This window comes from Protomyctophum parallelum, assembly GCF_964188405.1.
Source record: "Protomyctophum parallelum genome assembly, chromosome: 7".
Taxonomy (NCBI): Eukaryota; Metazoa; Chordata; class Actinopteri; order Myctophiformes; family Myctophidae; genus Protomyctophum; species Protomyctophum parallelum.
Window position 1 is genome coordinate 27,954,840 of NC_139705.1, and position 26,534 is coordinate 27,981,373.

Consider the following 26,534-nt stretch of genomic DNA (forward strand, 5'->3'; position numbering starts at 1 on the left):
TGAGCAGAAATTAGATGATGTATGATGATGTATGATGATAAGAGCGCCCCTCACTTCACACAGGTGTGATTTTTATGTTATTGTTTACTCAACCAGGTAAGATGGAGCTTGTCGAGGTGACAGACAATGGAGACGGGACATATTCAGTGTCCTACTCTCCTTCTGTGGAAGGTGCTCACTCTCTGCTGGTCAAATACGAAGATGACGACGAGTTTTGCAGGTAAAGTCCTCTTAGGTTGTGAATTAGGCAGATTGACTTCCATATGCCTCTTTCTACAGTTGACTAAAGAAAAACAACAACCTCTGCTTGTTTCAGTCCTCACCAGTTCCAAGTGTTGCCTGGTGGTTCCAGTAAGAAGGTGAAAGTATCAGTACCAGGACTGGAATCAGGAGTCTGTGCCCAAATCCCTCAGACCTTCACTATTGACTGTAGTGAGACTGGAGAGAGCCCACAATCTGTGGCTGTGATGACACCCAGTGGTGAGTAATATTCCTTTAATAGTGAGTAATAAGTGAGTTATATTACTTATTTACTTTCATAATGGATACATATGGAATGTTAATACTTATTTGTCATCACAGGTAAAATGGAGATAGTGGAAGTAACAGACAATGGGGATGGGACGTACTCTGTGCCCTACTCTCCTTCCATGGAGGGTGCTCACTCTGTTATGGTGAAATATAATGCTGAGGAGGACTTTTGCTGGTAAGATTATATACGAAAGAGAACATATTCTAGTGAGTTGACGATGAAAATACACTGATCTCTTACACGCTGTTTCAGTTTGTCCAACTTCCACGTGCTGCCTACCAACGAGGCCAACAAGCTGAACGTTTTGGACCCAGCACTGAAATCAGGAGTGTGTGCTCAGACCCCTCAGACCTTCACTATAGGCTGTAATAAGACTGGAGAGATCCCACAGTCTGTGGCTGTTGTGACTCCAAATGGTGAGATTTATTTTTACGATTTCTGTTTGTCCGTCTTTCTGTCGTTTGGTTATCTCAACCAGCTACGACGAATGGATTTAAACATAATTTAAAACATAACATCGAAAGAAGGTTACTGCATGGTCACAGCGTTCAGTTGTCAAACTCCAGAGGCCATTGAATGTCATTAATTACCTAACTAATGCCTCTTGAACACTTTTGTAGATAAACTGATGTCTGTGTTCACTACTGCACACATTTTCTTTCTTTTTTTTAAAGATATTTTTGGGGCTTTTTCTGCCTTTATTGGATAGCGTACAGTATGGTGACAGGAAATGGGGAGAGAGATGGGGGCGTTGACAAACGTGGCAAAGGTCCTCGGGATCGGGAGTCGAACCCGCGACACGCCGTAGCAGCCTAGGTGCCCGGACCGCTACACTAGCCGCCCGGGCCCTGTGATTGGCTGATCAAAGTACATATTGAAGCTAAAAGTGAGGCCAGCAAAGTGAAGACATAAAAGTGAGGACGCAAATTGTGATTGACTGCCGTGATTGGGTAGGGAGATGTGCCATTTGGTTGAGCAGAAATGAGATGATGTATGATGATGTATGATGATAAGAGCGCCCCTCACTTCACACAGGTGTGATTTTTATGTTATTGTTTACTCAACCAGGTAAGATGGAGCTTGTCGAGGTGACAGACAATGGAGACGGGACATATTCAGTGTCCTACTCTCCTTCTGTGGAAGGTGCTCACTCTCTGCTGGTCAAATACGAAGATGACGACGAGTTTTGCAGGTAAAATCCTCTTAGGTTGTGAATTAGGCAGATTGACTTCCATATGCCTCTTTCTACAGTTGACTAAAGAAAAACAACAACCTCTGCTTGTTTCAGTCCTCACCAGTTCCAAGTGTTGCCTGGTGGTTCCAGTAAGAAGGTGAAAGTATCAGTACCAGGACTGGAATCAGGAGTCTGTGCCCAAATCCCTCAGACCTTCACTATTGACTGTAGTGAGACTGGAGAGAGCCCACAATCTGTGGCTGTGATGACACCCAGTGGTGAGATCTATGTTGCACATGCTGAAAAGCGTAACTTAGTAAAGTGATAGTTTAAATGTCTCATATCTAAAGTGTATCTTGTGATTTTTATTTCCAGGTAAGCTAGAAGTGTTGGAAGTGACCAAGAACAGTGATGGGTCATGTTCCGTTGCCTTCTCTCCTTCCATGGATGGAGCTCACTCTGTCATGGTTAAATATGCAGATGACCATGAGTTCAAACGGTGAGATGTGTCACTGAATTTAATTGCATTTCCCGTCTGTTAGTTAGTAAGTTATTTAGTCACCCCACGCCTCCATATGGTCATCCCTCGTAACATCACGTGACAAAACGTGACTTCATCATGGATGGAAATCCCTGATATCATCAATATTGGACAGCAACTCTACATCTGACCTCAAACCTCAAACTCTTAGATCTCCATGTATGGAGCTGACCTGTTCTGACATTCCATGTTTATCCTTCCTCATCCATCCTTCCTCTTCGATGTCCCCCTTTTGACTGATATTTAAACTCTAGACAGGCCTGCCCCAAAGTTATTAGTGCAGCTGCGCCCGGCGCAGCTGCACTAATAACAGCTTATTAGTTCTCAACAGGCCAGGAAATTAAGGCCCGGCCCTACCTGGGCCCTCATCAAACCCTGTACACTCAAGACACTACCCCCGCTGCCACCCTTAGATCTCCTTATGGAGCTGACCTGTTCTGACATTATGATGATCTGACCTCATCAAACCCTGTACACTCAGGACACGCTCCATATATGGCCAGCACAGAATTCATTACATATGTTGATCTGACCCTCCCATGCCAACGTGCCAGCGCTCGCCCAGCAGTCTGCTGTCACCCAGGCGGATGCGTGCACGCAACCTCAGGGTGTCTTACTGGTGTAAATTCAAGCTCAGTCAAGTTGAAGTTGACATTTTTCTCTCAACACTGTGTGTCTCAGTGTGTCTGAGTTCCAAGTGCTGCCCACTAATGACACCAATGAACTGAGAGTCTCTGGTCCAGGACTGGAGTCAGGAGTGTGTGCCAAAGTTCCTCACACCTTCACTGTTGACTGTAGCGAAACTGGAGAGAGCCCTGAGTGTGTGGCTGTGATGACACCTAGTGGTAAGTGGCTGTTATGACACCTAGTGGTGAAGACAGTATAAACTATATCAATATCATAAGAGATCTTCATAGTGTCTTAATAAGTGTTTTATTGTTTATTTCTCTTAATGGTCTTTATTCCTCCTACCAGGTAAGTTGGAGCTGGTTGAGGTTTCAGACAATGGAGATGGAACATACTCCATAAGCTACACCCCGTCTACAGAAGGTGCTCATTCTCTGGTGGTGAAATATTCTGATGAAGACGAGTTCCGCAGGTAAATGCCTTGAAGGTTGTATCAATTATAATTAGAGTGGTGCATTTATTTCACTTACAGTCTGCTCATTTATTTTCTTTGTTAACAGTCCTCATCAGTTCCAAGTGTTGCCTGGTGGTTCCAGTAAGAAGGTGAAAGTATCAGTACCAGGACTGGAATCAGGAGTCTGTGCCCAAATCCCTCAGACCTTCACTATTGACTGTAGTGAGACTGGAGAGAGCCCACAATCTGTGGCTGTGATGACGCCCAGTGGTGAGATCTATGTTTCAAATGCTAAGTATAAAATGTTTATCTATAAAGCAAGATTCAAATAGTACGTTTAACTTCTTTAATTGTCATGTTCCTTTGCTTTGAAATGTGCATGAATCATGCTGTAGCAGTAGAACTAAGTAAAGTTTGGGAGCATAAAATTAAATTCTGTCATGTACGGGGGAGCCAAACCATTGAAGTGATTTGCTTCTGCCATATCTTAGTGCAGTGGTTTTCAACCTTTTTCAGATCCAAGGTCCATTCTTTTTTGGGCATTTGAGCCACCATTTGATGAGATTTAGCCTCATTTAGCTCAGACCTGACCTGAGTCAGAGCTGAAATCGACATGTATAAAATAAATGCTAAAAACATGTAGCTAGGTGTAATGTTAAGAGTCCACAGAAGTGGACCTTTCAGGCCTCAACTCGCTGTTTCTCTGTAAGACATTACTCTAAAAGCACCAAACTGTACGAACAATATGTCAATTTGAAGCTATGATTCCCTGCTTTCATATGACATGAAAAGACGAAAATGAAAAGAAACAATGAAAATCCAATGACTTGGTCACATAGTGGGCTTAAAAAACACATGCAGTAAGTTAATTGTTGTGGATGTCCCAATCTTCTTCTTTTTTTCTTCTCTTTTTTTTGCCCTTGATTCGATTCCAATTATTTGATTTTGAGTATCTGCCGATAACGATTTTTCGCAATCCTATGTTAATATTTTTTATTTAGAAAACTTTAGTCATATCAGTAGTGTAGTACAATATCATGATTTGGATATAATATTGATACTAGGGATGTCCCGATCCAATTCCGATCATTAGAAAATGACGCGATCAGTCCCGATTACCGATCAGATCGGGACTACTATTAAGCATACTCCTTTCATAGTGGGTAAATATGGAATATTAATATTGTTGTGTCATCACAGGTAAAATGGAGATAGTGGAAGTAACAGACAATGGGGATGGGACGTACTCTGTGCCCTACTCTCCTTCCATGGAGGGTGCTCACTCTGTTATGGTGAAATATAATGCTGAGGAGGACTTTAGCTGGTAAGATTATATACGAAAGAGAACATATTCTAGTGATGAGTTGACGATGAAAATACACTAAACTCTTACACGCTGTTTCAGTTTGTCCAACTTCCACGTGCTGCCTACCAACGAGGCCAACAAGCTGAACGTTGTGGACCCAGCATTGAAATCAGGAGTGTGTGCTCAGATCCCTCAGACCTTCACTATAGGCTGTAATAAGACTGGAGAGATCCCACAGTCTGTGGCTGTTGTGACTCCAAATGGTGAGATTTCTAATTTGAATTGTTACAATAATAATAATAATAAACTTTATTTAAATATTGCACCTTTTTTGACAGTGTCACAAAGTGCTTAACAATATCAAAACAACAGTGTTACATAACAATCAATAACAATCAAACAGCAGGCAGAATAAAATTACATTATCAAGGGAATTAAAAGCATACATTGGTTATGGGTTTAAAAAGGCTTTCCTATAAAAGTGGGTCTTTAATTTAGCTTTAAAACAGCGCCCCTACTGGTACTAAATCTAATAGTCATACTCGTGCTCACAGTCAAATAGGTGGGTGGGTTAACGTCACATAGTTAGGCGGACACGGACATTGCTGTTCCTTGGAGTGGTTGCACCACTCAAAAAAGCCAAGGAGCTAATAGATCTCAGATCAGATGGCAGGCTGTTCCAGAGCCTGGGAGCCCTGCTTGAAAAGGCCCTACCCCCCTTTGTCACCATGTTTGTTCTAGGCACCTCTAGTAGGGCTAAGGTAGAGGACCTTAATTGGCTTGTGGGGTTTAAGAAGAACCGCTAGGTGTTGCAGTGCCAGGCCATTCCGAGCTTTAAAAGTCAGTATTAAAATCTTAAAATCAATTCTAAAATGTACAGGGAGCCAGTGTAGTGAGGCCAGTACTGAGGTGATATGTTCAGATTTTCTTGTTCCAGTGATGAGTCTTGCGGCTGCGTTCTGTACTAACTGTAGGCGGTGTATGGATCCTTTGCTGAGTGATGAATAGAGGGCTAGTCCAAACGGGATGAAATGAGTGCATTGACAACTTTATGAAGGTTAGGGGTGGAAAGGACATCTATAGATAGTTGCGTAAATGAAAAAAACAATCTAGTACACCCATATTTTTGGCTACTGGTGTGACATTTGCTGACAAGGAGTCGAGACAGTTTTGTAGGTGGGTTCTGGAGGTGAGAGGGCCAAATAGGAGAATTTCGGACTTGTTAGTGTTAAGTTGTAGGAAGTTTGAAGACAGACAGCTTTGAAGCTCAGCTAGGCAGGCATTAAAGGGACACTTCACCCTTTTTGCAAAAAAATATATGTTAATGACGTTTAGAAGCTTTAGAACACTTTCCTGGGGGTATTTATGTGTGTAATATGTGGTTTTAGATATTTTAGATTGTAGCAGTGAGCCTGTTGTCTCTGATGTCATGGACACTGGGCTCACTTCCTTCCTGGACTACATGTTGTCTCAGTAAGACAGCTCTCCCCCTATCCACAAGGAGGAGCAGTGCACCAAAGAATTATGGGAATTGTAGTCCAGGAAGGTAGTGAGACCAGTGTCCATGACATCAGAGACAACAGGCTCACTGCTACAATCTAAAATATCTAAAACCACATATTACACACATAAATACCCCCAGGAAAGTGATCTAAAGCTTCTAAACGTCATTAACATATATTTTTTTGCAAAAAGGGTGAAGTGTCCCTTTAAGGGACGATAGACAGTTGGGGTTGGAGGTGTTGAGTGACATGTAAATTTGAGTATCATCTGCGTAGCAGTGGAAATGGATGTTGTGCTTACGGATTATTTGGCCTAAGGGGAGCATGTATATGGAAAAGAGTAGAGGACCAAGAATTGAGCCTTGGGGGACGCCGTAGAGGAGAGGGGCAGTGGTGGAGATGGCATTTCCAATCTCAACAGAGGCAGTTCTTGCTGTCAGGTATGATTTTAAGAGCTGGAGCGCATTGCCACCCAGCCCCACCCATGACTTGTTCTTCATGTGAGCTTTTTTATTTCATAGACATTGAAGTGATATGATTGTTGTCCGATCTCAATTTTTTTCTTTTTGTCTCTCAACCAGGTATGATGGAGCTTGTCGAGGTGACAGACAATGGAGACGGGACATATTCAGTGTCCTACTCTCCTTCTGTGGACGGTGCTCACTCTCTGCTGGTCAAATACGAAGATGAAGACGAGTTTCGCTGGTAATTAAAATATTAACTTTGTTCCTGAATAAAGAGACAAATATCTCTTTCTACAGTTGACTAAAAAAGGCCCTGTGCTTGTTAACAGTCCTCATCAGTTCCAAGTGTTGCCTGGTGGTTCCAGTAAGAAGGTGAAAGTATCAGTACCAGGACTGGAATCAGGAGTCTGTGCCCAAATCCCTCAGACCTTCACTATTGACTGTAGTGAGACTGGAGAGAGCCCACAATGTGTGGCTGTGATGACGCCCAGTGGTGAGATCTATGTTGCAAATGTTCCTTGTCTTGTCAAGTGAAAGTGTAGTAATAGTTTAAATTATGTCTCAAATCTAAAGTGTATTGTATCATTTTATATTTCCAGGTAAGCTAGAAGTGTTGGAAGTGACCAAGAACAGTGATGGGTCATGTTCCGTTGCCTTCTCTCCTTCCATGGATGGAGCTCACTCTGTCATGGTTAAATATGCAGATGACCATGAGTTCAAACGGTGAGATGTCATTAAAATTATTTCTTTTTTAAAAGAAAATAAGACACACAAAAAAAAAAAAAGCGGGAAATCGGGTGGGGCAGTGGTAAAGCGGATGCCCACCGCACCGCACCCTGGGCAAGACCTATGCTGTAGAGGCTATCATTTATTTGGGCGGATGTTGCAGGATTTTAGCGGAAGTATCGCCCAAGGAAATTACGTTGATGCTTTACAAATCAGTTTACATTCTCCGCGAATAAAACAAGTGGTGTGATTGGTCGGGAAAATATCGTATCCGGGGGAAATACATCTGACAGATGTTCCGGAGGATACATCCGCCGATAGCTTTTCTTCCTTACGTTGTGACCAGGCTTTTCTTTTCGCAGATACTGTAAGTAAGCCTGGGACCGAGGCTAACCGCACCGTGGAGTCTGGGGGTTCGAATCCACGCTTGGTCGCAGGGGTGTCATAGGGTATCTGAAGGTGGGGGGGGGGGATGAGCGTGGGGACGGCCTGTTATAGCGCCACCAGGAGGCCGCTTTGTGCAAAACAAGTTTTTGCACAGTACACCTACAGATTTTGTCCAAACATCGCGCAAATTGGTACACAGTCTCTCTAGAGCCATTCAACGAAGTGAGTCTTTCAGATTTCTCAGACTCCATCCTGATTGGTTAAGATTGGCTTCCAAAGTTCACAGGAGTGCTCAGTTTCAAACAAAATGCTGCAAATCATGAACACATCGCGTGATTTCCGTGAAATTGTGCACGCATATTCCCACTAGGCCGAGGAAGAAATGCCACATGAACAATTTCAACTCAGCCTCAAGGTGGCGCTATAACTGGCCGAAAAGTGTTTTTACCTCAAATTTACTTTTGTTGCCCTTTTATCCAACCACCAGATGAAGGCAAGCTGCAATGTCCTACATTCCTATCCTGGTGGAGACCTGTGCCCAGAAGGGCACTTTTTCTAGTTTACCATCTTTTTTAGGTGTAGGTTAGGTTTAGGCATAGTTGCAAATACGAGAACTGTCAATCACAGCGACTACTGGCCAATCACAGCAGGGTTTTCCTGGAACTGATGGGGATGACATCACCGATCTGTGAGATTGGGCCAGTATGGTACAACAGTATGTCCTCCCAGTGGGGGCTCCTCACTGGCAGGTGAGCCAGTATGGTACAACAGCAGTGGGAGGATTGTATTGGCATAACTATTATTAAACTTGGGACACAATTGGGGGTACAGATAGTTGACTACTCTGAATAAAATAAAATCAAGCTTCTCTCCTTGTTTCTAATTATTATTTTCTTCCCTCAACTGTGTGTCTCAGTGTGTCTGAGTTCCAAGTGCTGCCCACTAATGACGCCAAAGAACTGAGAGTCTCTGGTCCAGGACTGGAGTCAGGAGTGTGTGCCAAAGTTCCTCAAACCTTCACTGTTGACTGTAGCAAGGCTGGAGAGAGGCCTGAGTGTGTGGCTGTGATGACACCTAGTGGTGAGGATGTTATATCAATATGAATTAATCTGAAGTGGTAAATGGTGCATTTATATAGCACCTTTATCCAAGGCACTTTGCAGAGATTGTGCATTACATTAATTCAGCCATTCACACACCGATGACAGAGGAAACCATGCAAGGCACCAACCTGCTCACCAGGAGCAATTATTGTAGGGGTTCAGACAGAGCTCAAGGACACTTGGACACTAACTCTGGGGGAGCCAGGGTTCAAACTATTAAACTGGAACTTTAATAGATGGGTTTCTTTTTTACAAACATTGAGACTGCAAATGCACGTGTCAGATTCATGTAGCCTAATCAATTCCCAACAGATGCCCAAACCTGGCTGTTCCTTCAACCTCCTCTTGTGTGTTGGCTAGTGATACGCACCCCTAGTGAGACAAATACTGTATAACAGCTGACATACAAGCTCACATTGCATCGTGGATGCGGCCGATGTGAGCTTGGAGGTCTTGCATAGGTCTTGCACACAGGTTCTTGTCAGTGTGACGTGGTCTGGAAATGCATCTATAGTTTAATTCTTTCAATATCATTGTATTCCTCCAACCAGGTAAGATGGAGCTGGTTGAGGTTTCAGACAATGGAGATGGAACATACTCCATAAGCTACACCCCGTCTACAGAAGGTGCTCATTCTCTGGTGGTGAAATATTCTGATGAAGACGAGTTCTGCAGGTAAATGCCTGAAGGGTTGTATCAATTATAAATAGGGTGGTGCATTTCTGACAGTCTGTTCATTAATGCGTTTGTTTGTTAACAGTCCTCATCAGTTCCAAGTGTTGCCTGGTGGTTCCAGTAAGAAGGTGAAAGTATCAGTACCAGGACTGGAATCAGGAGTCTGTGCCCAAATCCCTCAGACCTTCACTATTGACTGTAGTGAGACTGGAGAGAGCCCACAATCTGTGGCTGTGATGACGCCCAGTGGTGAGATCTATGTTACAAATGTTCCTCTGTACTGTTCAAATGAAAGTGTAACTTAAGACAATGAAATCCTACAGTATGTGCTTTGTTGCACGTTGAACAATGAAAATAGATGATCTACACTACAAGCTCATAACGGCTCACAACAAGCTGCTATCTTTTGCTGAATATACGCTTGTTTTTGCTGAATGTTCGCCTATCATAACATACAATTGGGATGCTTAGGGTTCATGTGGTGAATGAATTCATGGTTAAATGTCTCATATCTAAAGTGTATGTTGTGATTTATATTTCCAGGTAAGCTAGAAGTGTTGGAAGTGACCAAGAACAGTGATGGGTCATGTTCCGTTGCCTTTTCTCCTTCTATGGATGGAGCTCACTCTGTCATGGTTAAATATGCAGATGACCATGAGTTCAAACGGTGAGAAGTCATTGCAATTAGTATCAAAACTAGAACACTGCAAAACTGTGAACATTTTTCAGGATTGTTTTAAAAACAGTCACACACCCGTGTGAAGTGAGGGGCGCTCTTATCATCATACATCCTCATGGATCATCTCATACTGGCCAATCAGAATGCCTGTTGCCTGTGATTGGTTAGCTGATTTGCTCGTTCAAATATGACGTAAATGTTCCCTTCAATGTCAATGGCGTTTTAATTTACGCCATATTTAGCAGAATTTTGACCTGATTTCTCCATTCATTGTCAATGGCAAATATTGAGACGTGTGGGGACAAGATTTAGTGGACATTTTACCTGAATTCCCCTTTCATTGTCAATAGCAAATCTTGAGACGTGTGAGGACAAAAGCTGTTTATAGCAGGGGCTAGCGCCCCTTAAAAATCACACCCATGTGAAGTGAAGGCCGCTCATATCATCGTACATACATCATCATACATAATCTCATTCCGGCCAATCAGAATTTGCATCCTCACCTTCGTCTCAAAATTGTCCATTCATTGTCAATGGCATTTAAAGGAGCATTCAGTGATTTGGGTGATTTGGAGAAAGAAAACGGTCCGCCCCGGTAACAAGATGTGCACATGCACACGCTCTACAGTGGGGGAAGTACAACAGACCAACAGCACGTGCACCAAGGCCTGCCCCACTCGATCATGATTGGAGAAAGGCCCCTCTCATCCTGATTGGATGAAGGCTTTGACCTTCATCCAAATAAAATAAAAAATTGATGTGGGCAGGGAAACTGACCTACCTTTCACTACGTCACTGAGCATCATGAAGGTACCCATTAAGGACATGCCCACCTCAGACCACCATCAGCAACATTTTGAAAAATCACATACATACAAAAACCTAGATACAATTTATTGTTCGGCAGTGGAATTCACCCAGCGTTGGTGTTCTCTAGGGTATTTATGTATTCATTGGGATTATTAGCTTTGTGTTATTTGCAAAACATTGATATCATTCATAATTCCAAATGATAAGCTCCACATTTTTATGACATATGTTTCTCTCAACTCTGTGTGTCTCAGTGTGTCTGAGTTCCAAGTGCTGCCCACTAATGACGCCAATGAACTGAGAGTCTCTGGTCCAGGACTGGAGTCAGGAGTGTGTGCCAAAGTTCCTCAAACCTTCACTGTTGACTGTAGCAAAACTGGAGAGAGGCCTGAGTGTGTGGCTGTGATGACACCTAGTGGTGAGGACAGTATTTAAATTGTGTTTAGTATCACTATCATAATGTCTTCATCGACTCTGAAAAGGGTTTTATGTATTGTTCGTTTCATCTAAACCAGGTAAGATGGAGCTTGTGGAGGTGACAGACAATGGAGACGGGACATATTCAGTGTCCTACTCTCCTTCTGTGGACGGTGCTCACTCTCTGCTGGTCAAATACGAAGATGACGACGGGTTTTGCAGGTAACAATCTACAGTTATGTGTTAAATATTTTCCATTTCCCCTCCCCATTCCCTATTGTGTTTATTATACTTGATAAATACTCATCTGCTTGTTAACAGTCCTCACCAGTTCCAAGTGTTGCCTGGTGGTTCCAGTAAGAAGGTGAAAGTATCAGTACCAGGACTGGAATCAGGAATCTGTGCCCAAATCCCTCAGACCTTCACTATTGACTGTAGTGAGACTGGAGAGAGCCCACAATCTGTGGCTGTGATGACACCCAGTGGTGAGTGCAGTATACTAACATTCAGTGAGTTACTCTATATGCCTATTAATATTAATATTCATATGGAATATTAATATGTTTGAGCGGTGCACACCCCTCCAATTTGTGGCTGCGTGTCCCTATGTACTATACGTCTGTTTGGAGTAGGAAAAGGTGCAATACCACTGGGTAACGTATACCTTCAAGTGGCGCTGTTGAGCTTCACACTGTGCACTATAACTATATCACACTGTTGTACAGTGAGTACAGTACAGTGCAGAGTACATAGTACAGTACTCTGAGTTCAGTACAGTACAGTACACAGTGCAGAACACTGTATGGTACAGTACAGTAATGTAACTATCACAATACAAGTATAGTTGCACCGCTCAGTTCACACGGGTGTGATTTCTTTTTTTTTGGTCCTCACAGGTAAAATGGAGATAGTGGAAGTAACAGACAATGGGGATGGGACGTACTCTGTGCCCTACTCTCCTTCCATGGAGGGTGCTCACTCTGTTATGGTGAAATATAATGCTGAAGAGGACTTTAGCTGGTAAGATTGTATAAAAAAGAGAACATAAATTATTCTAGTGATGAGTTGATGATGAAAATACACTGATCTCTTACACGCTGTTACAGTTTGTCCAACTTCCACGTGCTGCCTACCAACGAGGCCAACAAGCTGAACGTTGTGGACCCAGCACTGAAATCAGGAGTGTGTGCTCAGACCCCTCAGACCTTCACTATAGGCTGTAATAAGACTGGAGAGATCCCACAGTCCGTGGCTGTTGTCACTCCAAATGGTGAGGATATATAACATAAAGAAACACTGTCACATTATTGTCAACATTATCTCTCTATCTATGCTGTAGAGCAGTGGTTTTCAGTCTACAGATTTAGAGAGAATGTAGATTACTTTGTCTTTCTTCAGGTAAGATGGAGCTTGTCGAGGTGACAGACAATGGAGACGGGACATATTCAGTGTCCTACTCTCCTTCTGTGGAAGGTGCTCACTCTCTGCTGGTCAAATATGAAGATGACGACGAGTTTTGCAGGTAAAGATCCACTTACTGAATTAGTCAGATTTACGTCCAAAGGTCTCTTTCTACAGTTGACTAAAAAGCCTTGTGCTTGTTAACAGTCCTCACCAGTTCCAAGTGTTGCCTGGTGGTTCCAGTAAGAAGGTGAAAGTATCAGTACCAGGACTGGAATCAGGAGTCTGTGCCCAAATCCCTCAGACCTTCACTATTGACTGTAGTGAGACTGGAGAGAGCCCACAATCTGTGGCTGTGATGACGCCCAGTGGTGAGATCTATGTTGCAAATGTCCCTTGACTTGTCAAGTGAAAGTGTAACTTAATAAAGTAATAGTTTAACCCATTTAGACCTGAGGTCGATTCTAAAAACATGTCTTCAAAATCCTAAAAGTTTTCTGAAGAACCTATGTTTCTATGTCAGTGGTGCTCAACCTTTTTCATATCAAGAACCCCCAGAATTTTCTGTATTTGGCCGCCCCCATCTGAAAATCTGTTATTCCAGGGACCACCCCAGAAGTAAAGATTTGAGTTAAAAATCTTATATGCATGAATATACATTCAAAGATTTGCGCCACATTTTCACGACTTTTCAAAAATAAGTGCGGCACTCGGTGCCGCGCTATGAGCTTGTAGATCTGGGTAAATGTCTCAAATCGTATGTTGTGATATTTTTTCCAGGTAAGCTAGAAGTGTTGGAAGTGACCAAGAACAGTGATGGGTCATGTTCCGTTGCCTTCTCTCCTTCCATGGATGGAGCTCACTCTATCATGGTTAAATGTGCAGATGACCATGAGTTCAAACGGTGAGTTTGAGTTTGAATGTAATTATAAAGCATTATAGTTTTCGTTATCTTATTTACAACATGCTCAAAGTGTAATGCAATTTCAAGTTGACATTTTTTGTAACGCTTGTTTCAGGGTGTCTGAGTTCCAAGTGCTGCCCACTAATGACTCCAATGAACTGAGAGTCTCTGGTCCAGGACTGGAGTCAGGAGTGTGTGCCAAAGTTCCTCACACCTTCACTGTTGACTGTAGCGAGACTGGAGAGAGCCCCGAGTGTGTGGCTGTGATGACACCTAGTGGTGAGTGGCTGTTATGACACCTAGTGGTGAGGACAGTATATTAATCATATTAGCTTTTATTTTTATTTCTTTTGTTGATTTAACTTAACCCATTTAGACCAGACCTGACGTAGATTCTACAAATGCTTTCTAAAGTTTTCTTCTAAATGTTTCTATGTCAGTCGTTCTCAAACATTTTCATGTCAAGGACCCCAAGATTATACATGTAATTGGCTGCCGACCCTCATCTGAAAATATGTTGTTCCAGGTACCCCCCCCCCCCCCCCCCCCCCAGAAGCAAAGATTTGAGTTAAAAACGTTCGCTCTGAAAGAATATTCAAAATTTGCACCACATTTTCACGATTTTTCAAAAATAGCAGATCTACAAGATCGTAGATCTGCTATTTTTCAATAGCTAAAGTATAGACAAATTCAGAAAAGGGTCTCATGGTCGCAGCTTACGTATTTCCTGTAGGCGGAGCCGACATAGCTGCAGGGTAAACCTGCACCTCTTCTACTGCAGTGAACGGTAGAGTGACTGATGTTAGTCTGCCTCAAACATTACTCTTTTACCTGCTTTTTACTAACACTAACATTACAAAGATGCCCAGAACATCGAGATGAACCTGTGTAGTTTATGTAGTTTTTGTATTCCTCCAACCAGGGACGTGCACACATAGACAACCAGGGACGTGCACACACAGACAACCAGGGACGTGCACACATAGACAACCAGGGACGTGCACACACACAGACAACCAGGGACGTGCACACACATAGACAACCAGGGACGTGCACACACATAGACAACCAGGGACGTGCACACACATAGACAACCAGGGATGTGCACACACACAGACAACCAGGGACGTGCACACACATAGACAACCAGGGACGTGCACACACACAGACAACCAGGGACGTGCACACACATAGACAACCAGGGACGTGCACACACACAGACAACCAGGGACGTGCACACACATAGACAACCAGGGACGTGCACACACACAGACAACCAGGGACGTGCACACACATAGACAACCAGGGACGTGCACACACACAGACAACCAGGGACGTGCACACATAGACAACCAGGGACGTGCACACATAGACAACCAGGGACGTGCACACACAGACATCAAAGGAGGCTTCAGCCCCTGCCCCCTTTTACCCGTCTGTAAAACAACTGCCCTTTCCAGACCACGAATGCAGCATTTACTACATGGTGAAAGAAATACAAATGCCACTCCTTTCCATGCCATGCCGAAAGGCAGCATTCAGAATAATTGCTTTTTCCCCCGAAGTCTCCTGAACTTGAACACGGCATTTTGCATCGAACAAATGTGTTTAGGAATCCATGTCGTTACACCGCATCTCCTGTAACTAAAGAGTGCTGAGGTTGCGACCCCGAAAATAGCTGACCCCGCTGCCACGCGTTGTGAGCTTGTAGATCTTCTATTTTTGTCCAAAAGGGATTTCAGTCCCTGCCTCTCTAACACTCTCTGCACGTCTCTGCCTCCAAACAGGTAAGATGGAGCTGGTTGAGGTTTCAGATAATGGAGATGGAACATACTCCATAAGCTACACCCCGTCTACAGAAGGTGCTCATTCTCTGGTGGTGAAATATTCTGATGAAGACGAGTTCCGCAGGTAAATGCATTGAAGGGTTGTATCAATTATAATTAGAGTGGTGCATTTATTTCACTGACTGTCTGCTCATTTATTTACTTTGTTAACAGTCCTCATGAGTTCCAAGTGTTGCCTGGTGGTTCCAGTAAGAAGGTGAAAGTATCAGTACCAGGACTGGAATCAGGAGTCTGTGCCCAAATCCCTCAGACCTTCACTATTGACTGTAGTGAGACTGGAGAGAGCCCACAATCTGTGGCTGTGATGACGCCCAGTGGTGAGTAATATTCCTTTAATAGTGAGTAATAAGTGAGTTATATTACTTATTTACTTTCATAATGGATACATATGGAATGTTAATACTTATTTGTCATCACAGGTAAAATGGAGATAGTGGAAGTAACAGACAATGGGGATGGGACGTACTCTGTGCCCTACTCTCCTTCCATGGAGGGTGCTCACTCTGTTATGGTGAAATATAATGCTGAGGAGGACTTTAGCTGGTAAGATTATATATGAAAGAGAACATATTCTAGTGAGTTGACGATGAAAATACACTGATCTCTTACACGCTGTTTCAGTTTGTCCAACTTCCACGTGCTGCCTACCAACGAGGCCAACAAGCTGAACGTTGTGGACCCAGCACTGAAATCAGGAGTGTGTGCTCAGACCCCTCAGACCTTCACTATAGGCTGTAATAAGACTGGAGAGATCCCACAGTCCGTGGCTGTTGTGACTCCAAATGGTGAGATTTATTTTTACGATTTCTGTTTGTCCGTCTTTCTGTCGTTTGGTTATCTCAACCAGCTACGACGAATGGATTTAAACATAATTTAAAACATAACATCGAAAGAAGGTTACTGCATGGTCACAGCGTTCGGTTGTCAAACTCCAGAGGTCATTGAATGTCATTAATTACCTAACTAATGCCTCTTGAACACTTTTATAGATAAACTGATGTCTGTGTTCACTACTGCACACATTTTCTTTCTTTTTTTTGAAGATATTTTTGGGGCTTTTTCTGCCTTTATTGGATAGCGTACAGTATGGTGACAGGAAATGGGGAGAGAGATGGGGGCGTTCACAAATGTGGCAAAGGTCGTCGGGATCGGGAGTCGAACCCGCAACAGGTCGTAGCAGCCTAGATGCCCAGACCGCTACACTAGCCGCCCGGGCCCTGCGATTGGCTGATCACCTCATAGCGATGATTTGATTGTCTGAGCAAAGTACAGCTAAAAGTGAGGCCAGCAAAGTGAAGACATAAAAGTGAGGACGCAAATTGTGATTGACCGCCGTGATTGGGAAGATGTGCCATTTGGTTGAGCAGAAATTGTGAATGGCTAAAATGAGATGATGTATGATGATAAGAGCGCCCCTCATTTCACATGGGTGTGATTGTTATGTTATTGTTTACTCAACCAGGTAAGATGGAGCTTGTCGAGGTGACAGACAATGGAGACGGGACATATTCAGTGTCCTACTCTCCTTCTGTGGAAGGTGCTCACTCTCTGCTGGTCAAATACGAAGATGAAGACGAGTTTTGCAGGTAAAATCCTCTTAGGTTGTGAATTAGGCAGATTGACTTCCGTATGCCTCTTTCTACAGTTGACTAAATATAAAAAACAACCTCTGCATGTTTCAGTCCTCATCAGTTCCAAGTGTTGCCTGGTGGTTCCAGTAAGAAGGTGAAAGTATCAGTACCAGGACTGGAATCAGGAGTCTGTGCCCAAATCCCTCAGACCTTCACTATTGACTGTAGTGAGACTGGGGAGAGCCCACAATCTGTGGCTGTGATGACGCCAAGCGGTGAGATCTTCTTCTTTTGCTTTCGGCTGTTCCCTTCAGGGGTCGCCACAGCGAATCATCTGCCTCCATCTCACCCTGTCCTCTGTCTCCTCTTCTCTCACACCAACTAACTTCATGTCCTCTTTCACTACATCCACAAATCTCTTTGGTCTTCCTCTATTAGGCATCCAGCCGGGCAGTTCCACCTCAGCATCCTTCTACCGATATACTCACTATCCCTCCTCTGTACGTGTCCAAACCATCTCACTATCCTCATGTGTCCAAACCATCTCACTATCCTCCTCTGTATGTGTCCAAACCATCTCACTATCCCTCCTCTTTACGTGTCCAAACCATCTCACTATCCTCCTCTGTACGTGTCCAAACCGTCTCACTATCCTCCTCTGTACGTGTCCAAATCATCTCACTATCCCTCCTCTGTACATGTCCAAACCATCTCACTATCCTTCTCTGTACGTGTCCAAACCATCTCACTATCCCTCCTCTGTACGTGTCCAAATCATCTCACTATCCCTCCTCTGTACATGTCCAAACCATCTCACTATACTCCTCTGTACGTGTCCAAACCATCTCACTATCCTCCTCTGTACGTGTCCAAACAATCTCACTATCCCTCCTCTGTACGTGTCCAAACCATCTCACTATCCCTCCTCTGTACGTGTCCAAACCATCTCACTATCCCTCCTCTGTACGTGTCCAAACCATCTCACTATACTCCTCTGTACGTGTCCAAACGATCTCACTATCCCTCCTCTGTACGTGTCCAAACCATCTCACTATCCCTCCTCTGCATGTCCAAACCATCTCACTATCCCTCTGTACGTGTCCAAACCATCTCAGTCTGGCCTCTCTGGCTTTATCTCCAAAACATCTGACATGCGCTGTCCCTCTGATACTCGTTCCTAATTCTGTCCATCTGTGTTACTCCCAGAGAGAACCTCAACATTTTAGTCTCTGCTATACCTCCAGCTCTGCTTTCTGTCTTATATTCCTTTAAGTCAGTTATATTCCTTTCATTGTGATGAAATATTAATACATTTTTTGTCATCACAGGTAAAATGGAGATAGTGGAAGTAACAGACAATGGGGATGGGACGTACTCTGTGCCCTACTCTCCTTCCATGGAGGGTGCTCACTCTGTTATGGTGAAATATAATGCTGAAGAGGACTTTAGCTGGTAAGATTATACAAATATATAATCTATTTCATCTTTTACGCTCCAGACAAATCCAGGACACTCTTAAACTGGACAATCTGGTCTCTATAGAGTAATTTAAGGCACTACTCGAGGATGCAACACATAGCGACTGTACCTGTTTTTAGTAGCCCCTAATGTAGGGGCTATAATCAGATGATAATATATAACCTTTATTCCTTGGGTAAATCCCTGTCCTGTGTCGTACATGCAAGCTATATTATCCCAATGTTGCTGTTAAATAGTCCATTAAACCAACGCATTTCACTTGAATAATGTTGATAAAAGCACATCGGAATGAACAGTGCAGAGCAAACTTTTGGACCTTGTGCGCTGTGTGTGTGTGTGTGTGTGTGTGTGTGTGTGTGTGTGTGTGTGTGTGTGTGTGTGCGCGTGTGCGGAGAGAGAGAGAGAGGGAGAGAGAGATGCATCCAGCGTCCTGTGTCGGTCACGCGCTTGTATCACGGTATCCTGCACGTGCGTGAGATGTCAAAATGAATTGGAATAAAAAACAAATGATGTAGCCTATATGTATGGGGTCTGGATCGCATCTTGGTGAACTCTTGCAGTGTCAGCGACCAATCGTTTAGTGTGAAAGCCACAACGATATAATGACAGACAATTTCAAAAAAAGACTCCTGCTGTGTGAAATACATAATAATCTGATGACTTGCCGATAACTTTAAACTCCTACAGGTGTAGGGGGCCATTAGTTGCTGTTTTTTGTTTGTTTGTTTCTGTCTTTCTTTCTTTCTTTCTTTCTTTCTTTCTTTCTTTCTTTCTTTCTTTCTTTCTTTCTTTCGTTCTTTCTGTATGTGTGATTGTACTCGGGGCGTCCTTGCAAAAGAGAGCATGCTCTCAATGATCTTCCCTGATTATATAAAGGTCAATAACAAGAAAAAAGAAAACATATTCTGTAATGAATAAGTGAAAGCACTACTGATTTCCTACACGCTGTTTCAGTTTGTCCAACTTCCACGTGCTGCCTACCAACGAGGCCAACAAGCTGAACGTTGTGGACCCAGCACTGAAATCAGGAGTGTGTGCTCAGACCCCTCAGACCTTCACTATAGGCTGTAATAAGACTGGAGAGATCCCACAGTCTGTGGCTGTTGTGACTCCAAATGGTGAGGAGAATATAATTTATGGAGACACTTTCACCATTCCCCACATCATCTCTCTATATGCATGTTTTGTAAGTTAATTAAATGTTCCATTGGTGGCCATACTAAATCAGCAGACTCCTGTATGTTTCTGAAAACACCACTTGTAGTTACATTGAAAAGGTTTAACCCAGTGACCTCGTTTTTGGTGAAAAGCATAAATGCTGTATTTTTGTCCAAAAAAAATGTTAACTTGATTTCAGAAAATGTTAAACAGAAATATAGAGGGTATGCGCATGCATAAAGTGAATGGCAGATCGAGTGGAAAATCGAATGACAAAGTGAATTTAATGTTGTTTAAAGTCATCGAATGCAATGAAATATTACTTTTCTGTTTGGATGTATGGGCTGTCAAGGCCAGAAAGTATGTTTTTGCCACTCAGTGGGCATTCCCGCATAACTTCCGGGTATGATGATGATGTCACACACATACCCTCTATAGTCATAGACGGTAGATATAGTTCAAGTACTGTATAGTTGCGAACGCAGTGAGCCACTTACTATGACAGCAAGGGCTGAATGTCTGTGTGTGTGTGTGTGTGTGTGTGTGTGTGTCACGCTGTTACACCACCCGCCCGCCACCAGAGGGCGCAGCTGTAGCACACACACACACACACACACACACACACACACACACACACACACACAGGGCGCAGCTGTAGCACACACACACACACACACACACAACCACACACACACGAGCTGCGTTCGCTTCCCGCGTTTGCGCGTCTTACTTGTATTATATGTTCAAGTGATGTTATTGTTTATTTCTCTCCTTTCTTCAGGTAAGATGGAGCTTGTCGAGGTGACAGACAATGGAGACGGGACATATTCAGTGTCCTACTCTCCTTCTGTGGACGGTGCTCACTCTCTGCTGGTCAAATACGCAGATGATGACGAGTTTTGCTGGTAAAGATCCACTTAGGTTTTCAATTAGTCAAGATTTACTTTCCAAAGTACTGTATGTTTCTATTGCTGACTAAAACCCTTGTGCTTGTTAACAGTCCTCATCAGTTCCAAGTGTTGCCTGGTGGTTCCAGTAAGAAGGTGAAAGTATCAGTACCAGGACTGGAATCAGGAGTCTGTGCCCAAATCCCTCAGACCTTCACTATTGACTGTAGTGAGACTGGAGAGAGCCCACAATGTGTGGCTGTGATGACGCCCAGTGGTGAGATCTATGTTAAAAATGTTCCTTGTCTTCCTTGAAAGTGTAGCTTAGTTAAGTAGTTTAAATGTCTCATATCTAAAGTGTATTTTGTGATTTATATTTCCAGGTAAGCTAGAAGTGTTGGAAGTGACCAAGAACAGTGATGGGTCATGTTCCGTTGCCTTCTCTCCTTCTATGGATGGAGCTCACTCTGTCATGGTTAAATATGCAGATGACCATGAGTTCAAACGGTGAGATGTCATTGAGCTTTAAGGTCTTTGCAGACTGGACACGTTTTATCAGATTTTATATTCTGTGCGGGCAGCGACCGAAAAAGCGTTATGGCGTATGGATTCTGAATGTAGGTATTTTAACATGTAATGGAGTGAGGAACGGTTTAATGACACCCCCATCTGATCGAACCCTTCAAACCATGTCGTGCACTCAGATCAGGCAACGCAGGGAAGCTGGAAGTACCTTCACTAAAAACACCAGGACAACGCTCCACACGTCCCAGACTCTTCTCCCTTCTGGCTCCAAAACTGTGGAATGCACTTCCCATTGCAGTCAGAACTGCAGACTCACTGCCAATCTTCCGCCGTAATCTGAAAACCCACCTTTTCAGACTCCATCTTGGCCCGTAGCACTTGCCCTAGCCCCGGCGACCTTACAGGCGTATGCAAACTTGCAAAGGCTTAACTTATATGTAACTTACCGGTAGTATATATGCATAGTTTCATTAAATTGATATTCCACTGTTACATTCTTAATTTACGAGTATTTATACTACGATGTATTGCCATGTTTTTGTTCTTGCTTAATCGTAAATCGCTCTGGATTAAAATACCTAAAATTGTAAATTGCAAAAAAAGACGTAATTTCACACAAGTGTGAACTGTTTTAAGGGTCTCTATAGCCCCTCCTATATGTCCAGCGTTGTGTGTTTGTGTGAAGTTGGTGAAGGTGAATAATGTTTCATAATGTTTTGTTTGTCAACTCTGTGTGTCTCAGTGTGTCTGAGTTCCAAGTGCTGCCCACTAATGACTCCAATGAACTGAGAGTCTCTGGTCCAGGACTGGAGTCAGGAGTGTGTGCCAAAGTTCCTCACACCTTCACTGTTGACTGTAGCAAGACTGGAGAGAGGCCTGAGTGTGTGGCTGTGATGACACCTAGTGGTGAGGACAGTATTTTAATCATATGAGCTGTTTTCTTATAGTTTTTATTTCTCTTAATGGTCTTTATTCCTCCAACCAGGTAAGATGGAGCTGGTTGAGGTTTCAGACAATGGAGATGGAACATACTCCATAAGCTACACCCCGTCTACAGAAGGTGCTCATTCTCTGGTGGTGAAATATTCTGATGAAGACGAGTTCTGCAGGTAAATGCCTGAAGGCATTCAATTACAATTAGAGTGGTGCATTTATTTCACTGACAGACTGTTCATTTATTTACTTTGTTTGTTAACAGTCCTCATGAGTTCCAAGTGTTACCTGGTGGTTCCAGTAAGAAGGTGAAAGTATCAGTACCAGGACTGGAATCAGGAGTCTGTGCCCAAATCCCTCAGACCTTCACTATTGACTGTAGTGAGACTGGAGAGAGCCCACAATCTGTGGCTGTGATGACGCCCAGTGGTAAGAATGTGATTATCAATTTTGGAGGGGCGCTAGCCCCTCCAAAATTCAGCTGTAGTGTAGATTTCTGTCCTAACACAAACATTAATTCCTGTTGACAATGAATGGCAAATAGACATGTTACCTCATGATGATGTACTTTGATAGGAACACCCCTCACTTCACACAGATGTGATTTTTTTATTCCATGAACTACTGTATTACTCCCTTCTGCTTTTGGTATATTTATAACAAATACAGAATTATTTTACATTCAGGTAAAATGGAGGTGTTGACAGTGAAAGACAATGGCAATGGGACTTACTCTGTGGACTACTCTCCTTCAACGGATGGTGCTCATTCTATCGTGGTTAAATACGGCGAAGAGGAGGAATATAGCAGGTACCACACTGCGTGAAAAGAGGAGTTATCAGGCAATTATGGGCACTAGATTTGCCCGTAAACATCAAGTTTAGCAGGCATATACATACAGTAATATACGATAATATACAGGTGTGATGGTACAATTCGGGAGTTTACCGTTTGTTGGAAAGTATAACGGGAGTTTCCTGTAATATACACATCCGTATTCCTAGCCATGGTTCATGTCTCTCGTATTCATACGAGAGTCATGAAGAAACTGCACCCTGTTTTTGGCGCTCGCTACATTTACAACTCTTCCGTATATACTCACAATTTGTCCCACGGGTGTTAGTTAGTTACAGCACCAGCGATTAGAATTTCTGCATCCCGCGTTGTTTAATAAAAAGCATATTTATCCGAGCTGTTATTTTGCCATTGGCTTTCAACTACGCGCCCCTATCGGTCGGGAGTAGGGTGGGACTCGGTGTGTTCGATATAGGTACGCTGACCGCCCTGCCAATACAGACTAATAGGTGAGTGCGCTCACGGTGTACAACTGTGGATTTCCCAAACGAACCCCGTTTGAAAAAAGTAGCCGGGGAGCTCGGATAAAAATGCTTTTTATTAAACAACGCGGGATGCAGCAATTCTAATCGCTGGCGCTGCTACTAACTAACACCCGTGGGACAAATTGTGAGTACTTTATATTTGAAATCTGAATGTTTATATATACGGAAATCTTGTAAATGCAGCGAGCGCCAAAAACAGGGTGCAGTTACTGCATGACTGTCATGATAATCATCATCATGTTTCATGTTTCAGGGCTACCGTATTCCATGCTTTTTGCACAGTGCCACTTCAGTCTTTAGACCAGGGGTGGGAAACTTTGAAGATGGAGAGGGCCACTACATTTCCATACTCACTCAAGAGGGCCACATAAGCATATTTCGGACATAGCAAAGAAATTGCCGATCTACAAGCTCAAAACGCGTCGCACTGCAACGACTGCGTTGGAATCCTGAAAAGCAATGCATACTTATGTTAACTTTATATGAACTTAAATGCAAATTCATTGGACATAAAAAAAGACAATAACATTTTAATACTAGTCATTCAGCTACTAATACAGACTGAAGTAATTAAAGCGGGTCATGTTTGGAATTGTATCAGCTGAAATCAATAATATATCAGTATTCCAATATTAACCTGGGGGCCACATTAAGTGAAGGATGGGGGCCGCATGTGGCCCCTGGGTCGCCAGTTGCCCATGTATGCTTTAGATGACTATAATGTATCCAGGGGATTTACCCATCCTTTTTGTTTACATTTTATATACTAAAAAGTACATCTTCAAGAGACAAGAAAGTGGCCGCACGGCACACACTAGCCAAAGGGCCAATAGAGCACCGAAGTCTCATGTCAATATCGGCAGAGGGCGGCGGTGGGCGTTAAGTCCACGGGTTCATGTACTTTTTATTTGCATTGTAATCAACATAGGGGGGTTTTAGATCGCCTTATATAAGAACTGAGTTTGAAAAATAAACACGCCATCCCGGACGTTTCACTCATATGGATATGAATAATCAACTGACAGAAACTGACCAGGTGCTGCCCACCAACATGTCTGATGGTTGTTGTAGTTTACACAGCTTCCAGGTGCTGCCCACCAACATGTCTGATGGTTGTTGTAGTTTACACAGCTTCCAGGTGCTGCCCACCAACATGTCTGATGGTTGTTGTAGTTTAAATAGCTTCCAGGTGCTGCCCAACAACATGTCTGATGGTTGTTGTAGTTTACACAGCTTCCAGGTGCTGCCCACCAACATGTCTGATGGTTGTTGTAGTTTAAATAGCTTCCAGGTGCTGCCCAACAACATGTCTGATGGTTGTTGTAGTTTACACAGCTTCCAGGTGCTGCCCACCAACATGTCTGATGGTTGTTGTAGTTTAAATAGCTTCCAGGTGCTGCCCACCAACACAGACAACAAGCTGAAGCTGTCTGGTCCAGTGCTGGAGTCAGGAGGACTGTGTTCCACGCTCCCTCAGACCTTCACCATAGGCGGTAGTGAGACCGGAGAGGCCCCCGAATCTGTGGCTGTGATGACACCTAGTGGTAAGAAGAGTTATACTTCCAGTCATTTTCTTCAACATTTTCTTTTCTGTTTTTTACTTAACCCTTTCGGTCCTGTTTTCTGAGGGGCGCTATCCTCTCCTATGTTCAGCTTTTGGTGTGTGTGTGTGTGTGCACAAGATGTGTCCTACACAAATATTAAATTCCCATTGACAATGAATGGACAATTTTACTTCATAGTGTAAACTGTAAACACATATTGTGTAACACAAACATTGACGACGAAGGTGAGGACGCACATTGTGATTGGCCGGAATGAGATGATGAGGATGTAGCCTACGATGATAAGAGCGCCCCTCGGGTGCTAGCCCCTCTTTTATTCAGCTTTTGTCGCCACACGTTTCATATTTCCCATTGACAATGAGAGGAGAAATTAGTTCATATGTCCGTCAAATATGACGCAAAGTTGTGGCAACACAAACATTAAATGCCATTGACAATGGAGGGAAAATGTACGTCATATGTAGACGAGCAAATCGTCTTACCAAACACATAAATACAGATGTTCATGAGATGATGTATGTATGATGATGTGTAATGATAAGAGCACCCCTCATTTCACAAGAGTGTGATTTTTTATTACTGTAAGAGACTTGTTCAGTTAATACAGGGATTTCCCCCCTTCCCTCCAGCTCTTTAATAAACACAAAATACATTTTCAGGTCAGGATACCACTTTTATCCAACCAGGAGAGATTAACAATTACAGCAGACAACATTTGAACTGGTACACAAGTTCATAAATTATCTTTTTGAGATTGACTGAAATGTGCAACCCACCTGAAAATGTAGTTTCTGTTGGAGCTAGCGAGAGACTATGGGAGACCCATGTTACTTCTGTGCAGGAGGATGCTAAACGCACACCAGTCTTAATAGTGGTGCCAGCTCACGGCAGAAACATCTAAAGAGTTAAGTCTTAAAAAGACAAAAGAGTGGCCACACACACTGATAGCCAAAGTGCCGATTATTTATTAGGATGCAGAGTATTAGGATGCAGATATAGGAACCAAGTTCCTACTTTGCATCCTAATAAATAATCGGCACTTTGGCTATCAGTGTGTGCGGCCACTCTTTTGTCTTTTTAAGACTTAACTCTTAGACCCATGTTACTTAATAATCACTATACTTGGCATGTAACGATTCACTCAACTCACGATACGATTCGTATCACGATATGAGGTTCACGATACGATTTTTCACGATATTATTATTATTCTTTTTTTTCCAGAATGTTTTATTTATTTCAATTTTATATAATTTATCTTCCCCAAAACTTTTTTTTTCACATTTTTTATTTAACTACATTGCAAAATAAGTAGCTTTACTTTTGACAGTGCAGAAACATAATTGATCTATTAATGAGCATCAACGACCATCATCACCTGGGCACATGTCACAGACACACAGCTCCCCTCTACAGTGCTCTACTACTGAAAGTGACTCAGTCTCATGAGTCAAGAGTAAGACGGAGTGGAGGAGGAGGTCGAGTCCGAGTTGAGACCGAAACCAGATTTATTGCGAGAGTAGGCAG

The 26,534-nt window shown here is 43.1% G+C and overlaps 1 protein-coding gene across 1 annotated transcript in view; it reads left to right on the forward strand.

Annotated features, from left to right (window-relative positions):
- LOC310862002 (filamin-B-like) overlaps window positions 1–26,534 on the forward strand; it is a 93,704-nt gene that overhangs the window by 41,064 nt on the left and 26,106 nt on the right. The window contains exons 25-64 of the mRNA XM_083769739.1: window positions 97–220; window positions 785–948; window positions 1,601–1,724; window positions 1,857–1,984; window positions 2,082–2,205; window positions 2,929–3,092; window positions 3,223–3,346; window positions 3,471–3,598; window positions 4,529–4,652; window positions 4,734–4,897; window positions 6,718–6,841; window positions 6,966–7,093; window positions 7,200–7,323; window positions 8,630–8,793; window positions 9,368–9,491; window positions 9,577–9,740; window positions 10,035–10,158; window positions 11,235–11,398; window positions 11,496–11,619; window positions 11,719–11,882; window positions 12,294–12,417; window positions 12,504–12,667; window positions 13,579–13,702; window positions 13,818–13,981; window positions 15,490–15,613; window positions 15,703–15,866; window positions 15,969–16,092; window positions 16,171–16,334; window positions 17,012–17,135; window positions 17,232–17,395; window positions 18,449–18,572; window positions 19,554–19,717; window positions 20,539–20,662; window positions 20,758–20,921; window positions 21,028–21,151; window positions 21,912–22,075; window positions 22,155–22,278; window positions 22,368–22,531; window positions 22,789–22,912; window positions 24,820–24,986. Coding sequence (XP_083625865.1) covers window positions 97–220; window positions 785–948; window positions 1,601–1,724; window positions 1,857–1,984; window positions 2,082–2,205; window positions 2,929–3,092; window positions 3,223–3,346; window positions 3,471–3,598; window positions 4,529–4,652; window positions 4,734–4,897; window positions 6,718–6,841; window positions 6,966–7,093; window positions 7,200–7,323; window positions 8,630–8,793; window positions 9,368–9,491; window positions 9,577–9,740; window positions 10,035–10,158; window positions 11,235–11,398; window positions 11,496–11,619; window positions 11,719–11,882; window positions 12,294–12,417; window positions 12,504–12,667; window positions 13,579–13,702; window positions 13,818–13,981; window positions 15,490–15,613; window positions 15,703–15,866; window positions 15,969–16,092; window positions 16,171–16,334; window positions 17,012–17,135; window positions 17,232–17,395; window positions 18,449–18,572; window positions 19,554–19,717; window positions 20,539–20,662; window positions 20,758–20,921; window positions 21,028–21,151; window positions 21,912–22,075; window positions 22,155–22,278; window positions 22,368–22,531; window positions 22,789–22,912; window positions 24,820–24,986 — 5,655 coding nt within the window. The remainder of the gene's footprint in view (window positions 1–96; window positions 221–784; window positions 949–1,600; window positions 1,725–1,856; window positions 1,985–2,081; window positions 2,206–2,928; window positions 3,093–3,222; window positions 3,347–3,470; window positions 3,599–4,528; window positions 4,653–4,733; window positions 4,898–6,717; window positions 6,842–6,965; window positions 7,094–7,199; window positions 7,324–8,629; window positions 8,794–9,367; window positions 9,492–9,576; window positions 9,741–10,034; window positions 10,159–11,234; window positions 11,399–11,495; window positions 11,620–11,718; window positions 11,883–12,293; window positions 12,418–12,503; window positions 12,668–13,578; window positions 13,703–13,817; window positions 13,982–15,489; window positions 15,614–15,702; window positions 15,867–15,968; window positions 16,093–16,170; window positions 16,335–17,011; window positions 17,136–17,231; window positions 17,396–18,448; window positions 18,573–19,553; window positions 19,718–20,538; window positions 20,663–20,757; window positions 20,922–21,027; window positions 21,152–21,911; window positions 22,076–22,154; window positions 22,279–22,367; window positions 22,532–22,788; window positions 22,913–24,819; window positions 24,987–26,534) is intronic.